Source organism: Stomoxys calcitrans, chromosome 5 (genome assembly GCF_963082655.1).
Source record: "Stomoxys calcitrans chromosome 5, idStoCalc2.1, whole genome shotgun sequence".
Taxonomy (NCBI): domain Eukaryota; kingdom Metazoa; phylum Arthropoda; class Insecta; order Diptera; family Muscidae; genus Stomoxys; species Stomoxys calcitrans.
The window spans coordinates 34,202,932-34,217,292 of NC_081556.1; the positions used below are offsets into that span (position 1 = coordinate 34,202,932).

At 40.1% G+C, this 14,361-nt stretch overlaps 1 protein-coding gene across 2 annotated transcripts in view; it reads left to right on the forward strand.

The window, feature by feature from the left end:
* Positions 1-5,956: 5,956 nt before the first annotated feature.
* LOC106090414 (cytochrome P450 6a9) overlaps positions 5,957-14,361 on the forward strand; it is a 13,357-nt gene continuing 4,952 nt past the window's right edge. The window contains exon 1 of one of the 2 annotated variants that reach the window (XM_059369989.1): positions 5,957-7,091. In XM_059369989.1, coding sequence (XP_059225972.1) covers positions 6,011-7,091 — 1,081 coding nt within the window. In that variant the 5' untranslated portion in view covers positions 5,957-6,010. Of the gene's footprint in view, positions 7,092-11,691; positions 12,773-14,361 lie in introns of those variants that run through there. The other variant, XM_013256579.2, reaches the window with a different exon arrangement.

A 14,361-nucleotide genomic window follows, 5' to 3' on the forward strand; every position in this document is an offset into this window, starting at 1 on the left:
AAACCGATCTTGGGTCTTGACTTCATGAGCCTCTAGCGTGCGCAATTCTTGTCCGATCAGAATGAAATTTTGCACGACGTGTTTTGTTATGATATCCAACACCTGTGCCAAGTATGGTTCAAATCGGTCCATAACCTGATATAGCTGCCATATAAACCGATCTTGGGTCTTGACTTCTTGAGCCTCTAGAGTGCGCAATTCTTATCCGATTGGTATGAAATTTCGCACGACGTGTTTTATTTCGATACCCAACAACTGTGCCAAGTATGCTTCAAATCGGTTCATAACCTGATATAGCTGCCATATAAACCGATCTGGGATCTTGACTTCTTGACCCCTAGAGGTCGCCATTATTATCCGATATGCCTGAAATTTTGTACGATGGATCCTCTCATGACCATCAACAAACGTGTTTATTATGGTCTGAATCGGTCTATAGCCCGATACAGATCCCATATAAATCGTTCTCTCTATTTTACTTTGTGAGCCCCAATGGTCCGAACCGGACCATATCTTGATATCGTTTTAATAGCAGAGCAACTCTTTTCTTATATCCTTTTTTGCCTAAGAAGAGATGCCGGGAAAAGAACTCTACAAATGCGATCCATGATGGAGGGTATATAAGATTCGGCCCGGCCGAACTTAGCACGCTTTTACTTGTTATATATAAGATTAGATGAATTTTTCGAGGTGTTGTAAAAGGAATGACGGGATACGTATGCCCCCATACGGTGGGTATGAAAATCCTTAATATAAACGAAATATTTTCCTACAAATGGAATGTTCCCTTAAAATACTTGAAAATTGATCATCTTTCAATTAAGATTGCTAATCTCCAGCTCGAATATTTAAAATTAGAATCAATATTTTTTCAGTGTACGCATTTGAGCAAAGTCATTCTCCTGACCTACAACAAAACGATTAGCTTAACAATGTATTTATTTAAAATATATGGCTTGTCACAAAGCAAAAAACATGCGGTAGAATAGCCATCTGATTGTAACTACTGTTTTGACTTATTTTTGCCAAGTCATTTTGTTTTTAACACTTTACCGGCATGACTTGACTGTTATATTTTTATATTTTTGTATTTCTGGTTTTGTTTTGTCATTTTGATTATCGCTATGTGAGCCGGTTGTTGTGATCAGTAAAATGTAGACCGCTATAAATAGGTGTAGCATAGATCATATAGACTTCAAATTTTGGCAGCGTCGTTTGTTGTCGTCACAGTCGATGGTTCAAAATTTGTGGAGTCCTAGCTGCTTCGTGGGATTTGCTTCCGTGCTAAAAAACGAAAGTGCTATGGAGAAAGTAGGAATTTGTTCGATATATTAGCTCAATATCTTCTTTTTATACCCACCACCAAAGGATGGGGGTATACTAATCTAGTCATTGCGTTTGCAACACCTCGAAATATTGATCTAGGACCCCATAAAGTTTATATATTCTTGATCGTCTTGACATGCCGATTCGAACTAGCCATGTCCGTCCGTCCGTTCGTTTGCCGAAATCACGATAACGGTCGAACGTGTTGAGCTAGCTGCTTGACATTTTGCACAGATACTTTGTATTGATGTTGGTCGTTGGGGATTGCAAATGGGTCATATCGGTTCAGATTTTGATATACCTCCCATATAAACCGATCTCCCGATTTGACTTCTTGAGCCCATGGAAGCCACAATTTTGTCCGATTTGGCTGAAATTTTGCCCATAGTGTTCGGTTAGGACTTACAAAATCTGTGCAAAGTACGGTCCAAAGCGGTCAAGAATCTTATATAGCTCCCATATAAACCGATTTTCCTATTTGACTTCCCGAGCCCCTGGAAGCCGCAATTTTTGTCCGATTTGGCTGAAATTTCGCACATGGTGTTCTTTTAGGACTTCCAACATCTGTGCTAAGTTCGATCAAAATCGATCTATAAGCTGATATAGCTCCCATATAAAGCGATTTCTCGATTTGACTTCTTGGGATTAGCAGACATTTTTGACTGATTTGGCTGAAATTTGGCATGTTGTCAAAGAGTCAAATCTGGGAATCGGTTTATATGGGGGCTATATCTGTTTATAGAACGGTTCGGATCATACTTGTCGTGGATACTGGAAGTCATAATGTAAGTTTTTGTTCCAAATTTCAGCCAAATCGGATGAAAATTGAGGCTTCTAATGGCTCAAGAAATCAAATCCGGAGATCGGTTTATATGGGGGCTACATCTGTTTATACACTGATTCGAATCATACCTGACATGGATATTGGAAGTCTAAATACAAGGCTTTTTTTCCAAATTTCAGACAAATCAGGTGAAAAATGAGGCTTCTAAAGTCTGAAGAAGTCAAATCCGGGGATCGGTTTATATGGGGGCTATATGTTTTTATAGAGATGGATGCCGGAAGTCATAACATTAGTCCCTGTTTCAAGTTATAGGCAAATCGAATGAAAAGTAAGGCTTCTAAGCCAAATTATATTTGACATGGATGTCGGAAGTTATAACTCAAGTCTTTGTTCTAAATTTCAGCCAAATCAGATGAAAATTTAGGCTCCTAAGGGCTTAAGAAGTCAAATCGGGGGATCGGATTATACGGAGGCTATATCCAAATCTGAACCGATATGGTCCATTTCCAATACCAAATGACCTTCATCAATAGGAAGTATGTGAGCAAAATTTCAAGCGGCTAGCTTTACGAGTTCGACCGACGGATGGACGTTATGTCATTTTAAGTCGATCTAGCCATGTCCGTCCGTCTGTCTGTCTGTCGAGAGCACGCTAACTTTCGAAGGAGTGAAGCTAGCCGTTTGAAATTTTGCACAAATACTTTCTATTAGTGTAGGTCGGTTGGGATTGTAAATGGGCCAAATCGGTCCAAGTTTTGATATAGCTGCCAAATAAGCCGATCTTGGTTCTTGATTTCTTGAGCCCCTAGAGGGCGCAATTCTTCTCCGATTTGAATGAAATTTTGCACGACGTGTTTTGTTATGATATCCAACAACTGTGGCAAGTATCGTTTTAATCGGTTCATAAGCTGATAAAGCTGCCATATAAACCGATCTGGGATCTTGACTTTTTGAGCCTCTAAAGGGCGCAATTCTTCTCCGGTTTGAATGAAATTTTGCACGGCGTGTTTTGTTATGATATCCAACAACTGTGGCAAGTATGGTTTTAATCGGTTTATAACCTGATATAGCTGCCATATAAACCGATCTGGGGTCTTGACTTCTTGAGCCTCTAAAGGGCGCAATTCTTCTCCGATTTGAATGAAATTCTGCACGACGTGTTTTGTTATGATATCCAACAACTGTGGCAAGTATGGTTTTAATCGGTTTATAACCTGATATAGCTGCTATCTAAACCGATCTGGGATCTTGACTTCTTGAGCCTCTAGAGAGCGCAATTCTCATCCGATTTGGCAGACATTTTGTACAACGGCTTTTCTCATGACCTTCAACATATGTGTCTAATATGGTCTGAATCGATTTATAGCTTGATACAGCTCCCATATAAACCTATCTCCCGATTTTGCTTCTTGAGCTCCTACAAGGCGCAATTCTTATCCGAATAAACTGAAATATTACACAATAACATCATCAATAATCAGCATTCATTTGTGGTCCTAATCGAACTATAACAGTTTTTACTCAAAATTCTTTGTTTGCCTAAAAAGAGATACCGCGCATGGAACTCGACAAATGCGATCCATGGTGGAGGGTATATAAGATTCGGCCCGACCGAACTTAGCACGCTCTCACTTGGTTTGTTCTTAAAATCTTATTGAGATTCCATTGCAGAATTTTGTCCGGCTTTAGACCATTGTTTAATGCTTTCTATTCAAAGAATAGTATAGCAAAAAAAACATTTAAAAGTCAGCAAAAGGTTTGTTGTTGCTAGAAGCATTTGACAGGTTTTCTGTATCGCGATTTCATTTTCGACCAAGAAAAATCATCAGCAGGAGACGTCAAATGAATCATGGTGTTTTACAACCATTCCAACTGGAGTAAGTTGTAAAGCACATATCTGAATTTGAACAGGGCTCTTTGTGCTTTACAACTTACTCCAATTGGAATGATTGGTAAAGCACCATGATCCTTTTGACATCTCCTGCTGATGATTTTTCTTGGTCGAAAATGAAATCGCGATACAGGAAACCTGTCAAATGCTTCTTGCAACATTACACTTTTTGCTGACTTTTAAATGTTTTTATACCCACCACCGAAAGATGGGGGTATATTCATTTTGTCATTCCGTTTGCAACACATCGAAATATCCATTTCCGACCCTATAAAGTATATATATTCTTGATCAGCGTAAAAGTCTAAGACGATCTAGCCATGTCCGTCTGTCTGTTGAAATCACGCTACAGTCTTTAAAAATAGAGATATTGAACTGAAATTTTGCACAGATTCTTTTTTTTGTCCATAAGCAGGTTAAGTTCGAAGATGGGCTATATCGGACTATATCTTGATATAGCCCCCATATAGACCGATCCGCCGATTTAGGGTCTTAGGCCCATAAAAGCCACATTTATTATCCGATTTTGTTGAAATTTAGGACAGTGAGTTGCGTTAGGCCCTTCGACATCCTTTGTCAATTTGGCTCAGATCGGTCCAGATTTGGATATAGCTGCCATATAGATCGATCCTCCGATTTATGGTATAAGGCCCATAATAGCCACATTCATTATCCGATTTTGCTGAAATTTGGGACAGGGAGATGTGTTAGGCCCTTTGAAATATTTCTTCAATTTGGTCCAGATCGGTTCAAATTTGGATATAGCTGCCATATAGACCGATTTCTTGATTTATGGTTTTGGGCCCATAAAATGCTCATTTATTGCCCGATGTCCCCGAAATTTGGAACAGTGATTTAAGTTAAGCCTCTTGACATACTTCTGCAATATCGCACAGATCGGTCCAGATTTGCATATAGCTGCCATATAGACCGATATCTAGGTTTTAGGTTTTGGGGCCATAAAAGACGCATTTATTGTCCGATGTCGCTGAAATTTGAGACAGTGAGTTTGGTTAGGCTCTTCGACGTACTTCTACAATTTTGCCCAGATCGGTCCAGATTTGAATATAGCTGCCATATAGAGCGATCTCTGGATTTAAGGTTTAGGGCCCATAAAAGAGGCATTTATTGTCCGATTTCGCCGAAATTTGGGACAGTGCTTAGTGTTAGGCTCTTCGACATGTTTATGCAACTTGGCCCAAATCGGTCCAGATTTGGATATAGCTGCCATGTAGATCGATATCTCGATTTGAAGTCATGGCCCCATAAAAGGCGCATTTATAATCCGATTTCACTGAAATTTGTCACAGTGACTTATGTTTGGCTTTTCGACATCCGTGTCGTATATAGTTCAGATCGGTATGAGGTATATGAGTATAAGGTATGAAATTTTCACCGAATTTTGATGAAAGGTGGTTTACATATATACCCGAGGTGGTGGGTATCCAAAGTTCGGCCCGGCCGAACTTAACGCCTTTTTACTTGTTTTGCTATACTATTCTTTGAATGGTCTAAGGCCGGACAATATCCTGCAATGGAATCTCAAAAAAAAAAAAAAAAATATTTTGTTGTATAATATGAAATAAATTAATATTTTTATTATTTAGCAAGCAGACTTCAGCTTACATAAAATGTTTCAATTTTTTTTTCAATTTCGTTGTTTCTTCCCAATTGCTTCTTGTTCTACTTTATTATTCCGTTCGTATCACCCATGATTACAGGGAGTGGTTCCCCTTTAGATTTCTCTTTTACTGTGTTTATCTCTCAGCATGATATTGCCAAATTTCTCAAGTTTCTCATTTAAGCTTCAAGTGGGTATGGTGCAACATTTGATTATCTGCTCATAACCTATGCGGAGATCTTAGTTAACAAACAATGCCCACACTCAATTTGCTCTTGGCCATTGGTTCTATATAACAAGTACGTGGCTATTTCTAATCAGTTTAGTATTTTATTTGCTTTCGTTGTTAATACAAGCTTAACGCGTAGTTTTTAACCATTTGTTCGCTATGGCCATTGCCACCGTTCTGATCTACTTCATCATTATTTTATCTACGCTAGCCGTTTACTTTGTGAAGAAACGTTTAAATTACTGGAAAGATCAGGGTATCCCCCATGATGAGCCAAGTCTTTTGACCGGCAATTTTCAAGGTCTTATGACCAAACGCAGCGTTGCCGATTGCACTCGCGAAGTGTATGAGAAGTACAAGGGTTCTGGGCCTTTTTGTGGATTTTATTTCTTCCAACGGCCTGCTGCCTTGCTATTGGACATGAATTTAGTGAAGCATGTGCTGATTAAAGACTTTTCAAAATTCACCGATCGCGGCCTGTTCCACAACGAGAAGGGTGATCCCCTAACCGGCCATTTGTTTCTTTTGGATGGAGCGAAATGGAAAAATTTACGCCATAAATTGTCACCCACTTTTACCTCAGGCAAAATGAAGTTCATGTATCCCATCATAACAGATGTGGCAGAGAATTTTGTACAGGTCTTCGCCGAAATGAGTGAGAAAAGCAACATTGTGGAAATCAAGGAGTTGCTGGCCCGTTTCACCACCGATATCATAGGGAGATGTGCCTTTGGCATTGAGTGCAATAGTCTTAGGGATCCCAATGCGGAATTTCGCATTATGGGAAGGCGATCAATGACGGAGCGTAGACATGGGAATTTTTTGAATGGTTTCATACAAGGCTTTCCTTCCCTGGCTCGCAAACTCAATATGGCCATGGTCAAGGATGAGTTTACGGAATTCTTTATTCGCATTGTTCGTGAAACTGTGGCCTATCGCGAACAGAATAACATCAAGGCCAATGACTTTCTTAGCATTTTGATGGAGCTCAGAGATGGTGAAGGAAAAGAAAACAAAATTTCAATGACTTTAGAGGAGATGGCTGCGCAGTCGTTTGTATTCTTCCTTGGAGGTTTTGAGACCTCCTCATCAACCATGGGATTTTCTTTATACGAATTGGCCGTACATTCAGATATACAGCAAAAATTGCGTGAGGAAATTAATGAGGTTTTCGATGGAGAGGGTAAAACAACTTATGAGGCTATACATGACTTACCGTATTTGGGTAAAGTGATATCAGGTAAGTTTGGAAAAGAGAAACCAGGTTTGGTAAAAAGTTTAAAAAAGGTTGGTATACCTTTATGGGTTTCGTTTTTGAGAAGTGATAGATAGGATGGGGGTATACTAATCTAGTCATTCCGTTCATAACACCTCGAAATATTGATCTACGACCTCAAAAAGTATATATATTCTTGATTGTCTCCACATTCTGAGTTAAACACTAAACATGTTCGTCCGTCCGACTGTCCGTCCATCCTTCCGTCCGTCTACTAAAATCACCATAGCGGTCGAGCGCGTAAAGCTAACCGCTTGAAATTTTGCACTGATACTTAATATTGATGTAGGTCATTGGGAATTGCAAATGGGCCATATTGGTTCAGATTTAGATATAGCTCCCATATAAACCGATCTCCTCATTTAACTTCTGGAGCCTTTGGAAGCCGCATTTTTTCTACTATTTGGCTGAAATTTTGTAAATAATTTTCCATTATGACTTTCAACAACTTTGCCAAGATCCGTCCAAATTGGTCGATATCCTGATATAGCTCTCATATAAACCAATTGCCCGATTTGACTTCCTGAGCCCCTGGAAGCCGCAATTTGTGTTCGACTTGACTAAAATTTTGCATGAGGCGTTCTGTTTACGCTTTTAACAACTGTGCCAAGTACGGTCCAAATCGGCCTATAACATAAAATAGCTCCTATATAAACCGATCTCCCGATTTGACTTCTTGAACCCCTGAAAGCCGCCATTTTTTCCGATTTGGCTGAAATTTCGCCATACTGTTCTGTAATGACTCTCAATTACTGTGCCAGGATATCGGTCTTTGACCAGATATAGCTCCCATATTTTAGCAGAATGAATGGTGGTGGTTACCAAGTGGTTCGGCCCGGCCGAACTTAGCACGCTTTTACTTGGTAAAATGGATTTTTCTTTACTTTAGCATTTTTAAGCTGGTGATCAAGGCATTCAGGTCTACGAGTCTCGTTAAGATCCACAATAATTAATCTTTTCTATACTCAAAACCGAAGGATGGGATCATATTCATTTTGCCATTTGCCGTTTGTAACATTTCCATTTCCGACCCTGTCTGAATATCCATTTCCGACCCTGTCGTTGTGTTTGTTTGTTTGTTCTGTATGTTCTGACTGAAAAACGGCTGAACCGATTACCTTGAAATATGCCCAGATTGTTTAGGTTGGTGTGGAAGGAAACACAGGCCCAAAAGTAGCACCCAAAAATAAGAGTATACCGATCAGGACAATAAGAGATTCAAATAAAAGGTATTCAGGAGTAGAATACGAATTTCATATTAAAAATTGGGACTTAATAACGGGGGGGGGGGGTCCCAAACCCCCAAGGGGGTCCCAAACCCCCAAGGGGGCGGATCCTCCGCCTTTACCCCAAAAATACCACCTAAAATCACAAGTGGACCGATGAAGACAATATGGATATCAAATGAAAGGTATTGAAGAATAGAATACGAATATGATATTACAAATTGGGTCCAAGTAACCAGAAAGGAGCCCTAACCCCAAAACGAATCTGGCATACAAAATCAGATCGAAGAATAGGGCCATTCCAACCCATCTTCCCCCCCCCCCCCTCCGGAAAAAAACGCCCCAAATGGGAATATGAGCTCATCATGAGTATATGGGAGACGTATTTGGTAGTAGATTACGAATATGACATTAAAATTTGCGTTCAAGCCTAGATATTTGAGAGTAAAACACGAATTTGATATCCCATTTTATAACCAAGTGTTTTGGGGTACGCTCTAAAGCACCCCCTAAACGGAACTTCATTTCCGACTATGGGAATATGGAGCTCAAATCAACAGCATTTGAAGTAAAGAATGAATGAGATATCTATTTTCAAGGCAAGGTGTCGGTGGCTGCTCCAGCCCCAAAAACACCCACCAAAAGGTTCATTTTTACCGACCATGGCAATATGGGCCTTAAATAAAAGAGATTTGGGAGTGGGGTACGAATTAGATATTCATATTTGAGTCGAATTGATACTCATATTTTTTCGGTAAATTTACGCTCATTTTCAGGACAAAGACCCTGGGGAGCACCCTACACTGAAACAGAACTTATTAAGCGTTGATGCCATTATGGGGCTCATAAAATTCTATTTGAAAGTAGATCATTAAGGGCCAATTGTCTGGACATCTTTGTGGAATATGGCAAAAAGGGGCTAATATCTGATATCTGTTTTATGGCCAAGTGTTTCAGGGACGACTCATCTCATAAACTTCCCTTGAGCCAAACATATATACAGATTATAGCAATATGTAGCTATAATTCTATGATTTTTGGGAGTAGAGTATGAATCTGTTATCCACTTTCTGGGCAAAGGGTTTGGCTACTCCAATCCACCACGAAAATCAAGAGAATGAAGTAGATCTAAAATCCAAACTTTAATGGGTGGACCCTCCACTTACCATATTTTTAAAAACGCCAGATCTCGGAGATGGATGGGGCGATTTACGCGAAATTTAGTTTCTTTATATTAACTCAAACAAACAGAAATTTGGTATACTTATTTATGTTGGGATGTCTAGGGCGTTCGCCCCAACTCCAAAGCCCGCCAAGTGCAAATTTAAACCAATAATGACAATATTAGATTCAAATGAAAGTTATTTGAGACTCGAGCACGAATCTGATACATGGGGATCCACCTCACCCTCTAAAATACCCCATACCGGGCATATTTACCGACCATAGCAATATAAGGCTCAAATGAAAGAAATTTGGGAGTAGAGCACCAATATGTTATCCACATTGGGGCTAAATATCTGAAAGGCCGAACCAGCACCCCCAAAGACAAAGTAAGTGAGTGAAAGAAGGCGCAGGGGAGCGGGCCCTATCTAGCTAGTAAAGTATATAAATTAACTACCACCGCGATATAAAAATCTAAGAAGATGGACTAAGAAGTCCATCTGTCCGTCCGTCCGTCTGTGCGTCCGTCCGTCTGTGCATCCGTCCGTCTGTGCGTCCGTCCGTCTTTGCGTCCGTCCGTCTGTGCGTCCGTCCGTCTGTGCGTCCGTCCGTCTGTCTGTTGAAAGCACGTAACAGTCAACAGATAATGAGCTGAAACTGTGCACAGATTCTTTTTTTGACCATAGGCAGGTTAAGTTCGATGATGGCTATATCGGACTATATCTTAATATAGCCCCCATATAGACCGATCTTTCGGTTTAAGGTCTAACGCCCATAAAAGCGACATTTATCATCCGATTTTGCTGAAATTTGGGACAGTGAGATGTGTTGGGCCAGTCGACATTGTTCTTCAATTTGGCCCAGATCGGTCCAGATTTGAATATAAATGTCATATAGACTGATCTCTCGTTATAAAGTTTTTGGGCCATAAAAGGCGAATTTATTGTCCGATTTCATAGAAATTTAGTTGTGTTAGGCCCCTCGATATACTTCCTGAAGATGGCCTAAATCGCTCTAGATTTGGATATAGCTGCCATATAGTCCGATCTCTCGATTAAAGGTCTTGGGTCCATTAAAGGCGCATTTTTTGTCCGATTTCGCTGAATATCCCTGAATATCCTTATTGAAGATGGCCCAGATCGGTTCAGATTTGGATCTAGATCTCTCGATTTAAGATCTTAGCCGATTTCGCTGAAATTTGGAACATTGAGTTGTATTAGGCTCTTCGACATCCGTGTCCTATATGGTTCAGATCGGTCTAAATTTGGATATATCTGCCACAGAGATCAATATTGAACCAATGTCCGTGCCGAATTTATTCAAATTGAACCACATTTGGATATAGCTGCTATGGGTGCATAAATATTGCCATCTTCATCGGATTATGATGAAAGGTGGTTTACATATACACCCGAGGTGGTGGGTATCCAAAGTTCGGCCCGGCCCAACTGATTGCCTTCCTATATCCTCCACCCAAGGATGGGGGTTACTTATCTAGTCATGAAGTAGGTCCTTGAGGATTAGAAATAGGCCATATTGGTTCAGATTTAGATATAGCTCCCATATAAACCGACCCCCGATTTGACTTCTTGAGTCCTTACAAGTCGCAATTTTAGACCGATTTGGCTGAAATTTTGCACATAGTGTTCTGTTATGACTTTCAACAACTGTGCCAAGAACGTTCCAAACCGGTCTATAACCTGGTATAGCTCCCCTATAAACCCCTCTCCCGATTATAGTTGTTCGCCTCCTAAAGCTTTAATGTTTGCTGGTTTGACAGAAGTTTGTTATGTAGAATACAATTATGCCCTTCAATAAAATTCATTTTGTATAAATTTTTAGCAGAATCCATGGTGGTGGTTTCCCAAGATTCGGCCGGCCGTACTTAGCACGCTTTTTCTTGTTACTTGTAACTTGTTTTTAAATCTCTTTGCTTGAACTTTTTTGGTGGAATGATTCAAAACTGAAATGAGATTATCTGAAATACGATTACCTGGAATGAGATATAACAACAATGCCTTAGATAACAAACAATATCTACACTTACTTCAGCGGCCGAGAGTTTTTTTTTGTTCATATACCTAAAGGTGGCAATCTCAAAACGATTTAGTATGCAGTTTGCAGTCGTTTTAAATACAACCTAAAAGTGGCACAGTTAAAAGCATTTTTCCATAATGGCCATTGTCTCTGTGTTGATTTATCTCATCATTATTTTATCTACGCTAGCCGTTTACTTTGTGCAAAAACGTTTAAATTACTGGAAAGATCAGGGTATCCCCCATGATGAACCAAGTCTTTTGACCGGCAATTTTCAAGGTCTTACGACCAAGCGCAGTGTTGCCGATTGCACTCGCGAAGTGTATGAGAAGTACAAGGGTTCTGGGCCTTTTTGTGGCTTTTATTTCTTCCAACGGCCTGCTGCCTTGCTATTGGACATGAATTTAGTGAAGCATGTGCTGATTAAAGACTTTTCAAAATTCACCGATCGCGGCCTGTTCCACAACGAAAAGGCGGATCCCCTAACCGGTCACTTGTTTCTATTGGATGGAGCGAAATGGAAAAATTTACGCCATAAATTGTCACCCACTTTTACTTCAGGCAAAATGAAGTTCATGTATCCCATCATAACAGATGTGGCAGAGAATTTTGTACAGGTCTTCGCCGAAATGAGTGAGAAAAGCAACATTGTGGAAATCAAGGAGCTGCTGGCCCGTTTCACCACCGATATCATAGGGAGATGCGCCTTTGGCGTTGAGTGCAATAGTCTTAAGGATCCCAATGCGGAATTTCGCATTATGGGAAGGCGATCAATGATCGAGCGTAGACATGGAAAATGGGTGAATGGTTTTATACAAGGCTTTCCTTCCCTGGCTCGCAAACTCAATATAGCCATGGTCAAGGATGAGTTTACGGAATTCTTTATTCGCATTGTTCGTGAAACTGTGGCCTATCGCGAACAGAATAACATCAAGGCCAATGACTTTCTTAGCATTTTGATGGAGCTGAGAGATGGTGAAGGAAAAGAAAACAAAATTTCAATGACTTTAGAGGAGATGGCTGCGCAGTCTTTTGTATTCTTCCTTGGAGGTTTTGAGACCTCCTCATCAACCATGGGATTTTCTTTATACGAATTGGCCGTACATTCAGATATACAGCAAAAATTGCGTGAGGAAATTAATGAGGTTTTCGATGGAGAGGGTAAAACAACTTATGAGGCTATACATGACTTACCGTATTTGGGCAAAGTGATATCGGGTAAGTGGTATCAAACAAGTTTGAGAGTGCTAAATTCGGTCGGGCTGAATCTAGGGAACACACCACCATTGATTCTGCTAAAAATTTGTACAAACTAAATTTATTTGAATGGCATAATTTTATTTTACATACCAATCTTCTGTCTAACCAGCAAAATTAAAGCTTCTAGGAACCGAACAAAGATAATCGAGAGACCGGTTTATATGGGAGCTATATTAGGTTATAGACCAATTTGGACCGTGCACCGTTACAGTTGTTGGAAGTCATAACAGAGTACTATGTACAAAACTTCAGCCAAATCGGATAAAAATAGTGGCTTCCAGGGTCTCACGAACTCAAATCGGGAGATGTGTTTATATGGGAGCTCTACCGCGTTATAAACCGATTTAGACTGCACTTAACACAGCTGTTGGAGATCATAAGAGAGACACCATGTGCAAAATTTAGGCCAAATGGGATGAAAATTGAGGCTTCCGGGAGCTCAAGAAGTCAAATCGCAAATTCGGTTTATATGGGATCTCTACCGGGTCTCTAGACCGATTTATACTGCACATAATACAAATATTGAACGTCATAAGAGAACACCATGTGCAAATTTAGGCCAAATCTGATAAAACTTGTGGCTTCCAGGGGCTCAAGAAATCAAATCGGGATATCGGTTTATATGGGATTATATCCGGTTATAGACCGATTTGGACTGTACTTGACACAGATATTGGAGGTCATAGCAGAATGTTATGTGCAAAATTTCAGCCAAAACGAATGAAAATTGCGGCTTCCATGGACTCAAGAAATCAAATCGGGAGATCGGTTTATATGGGAGCTATATCAGGTTAAAGACCGATTTGGACCGTACTTGACACGGGTATTGGGGTCATAGCGGAATGCTTTGTGCAAAATTACAGCCACATCGGATGAAAATTGTGGGTTCCAGGGGCTCATGAAGTCAAATCGGGAGATCGGTTTATATGGGAGCTATATCCAAATCTCAACCGATATTGCCCATTTGCAATCCTCAACGAACTACATCAATATTATGTATATGTGCAAAATTTCAAGCGGGTAGCTTTTCGCGTTCGACCGCTATTGTGATTTCGACAGACGGACGGACGGACATGGATAGATAGAAGAAGAATGACGAGAGGATCCAGAATATTTTTTCTTTAGGGGGTCGCAGACCAATATTTCTAGGTGTTATAAACGGAATGACTAAATTATTGTAGTATCCCCCTATCCTATGGTGGTGGGTATAAAAATGTAGTATCCTATTTTCCCTGGGGGCTCAAAATCTACCATCTGCAAAAATGACTTGAAAATCGGTTCAGTCGTTTTTGAGTCTATACGGAACAGATAAACAAACTACAAAACAAACAAAGTACAACAATTTGATTGTTATATAATTGATGACAGCAACATCCGAATTATATCTGATGTGGATCATACACCGTTCGGCTATCGGGTAGCCTAGCGAAACTCATTGTTCCATATTTCAACTAAATCGGGTGATAAATGCGCTTTTTATGTGCTGTAAACCGTAATAAGCTATGTGGCAGCTACACCTAAGTCGGCAGGTCGGTGTATATGAGAGC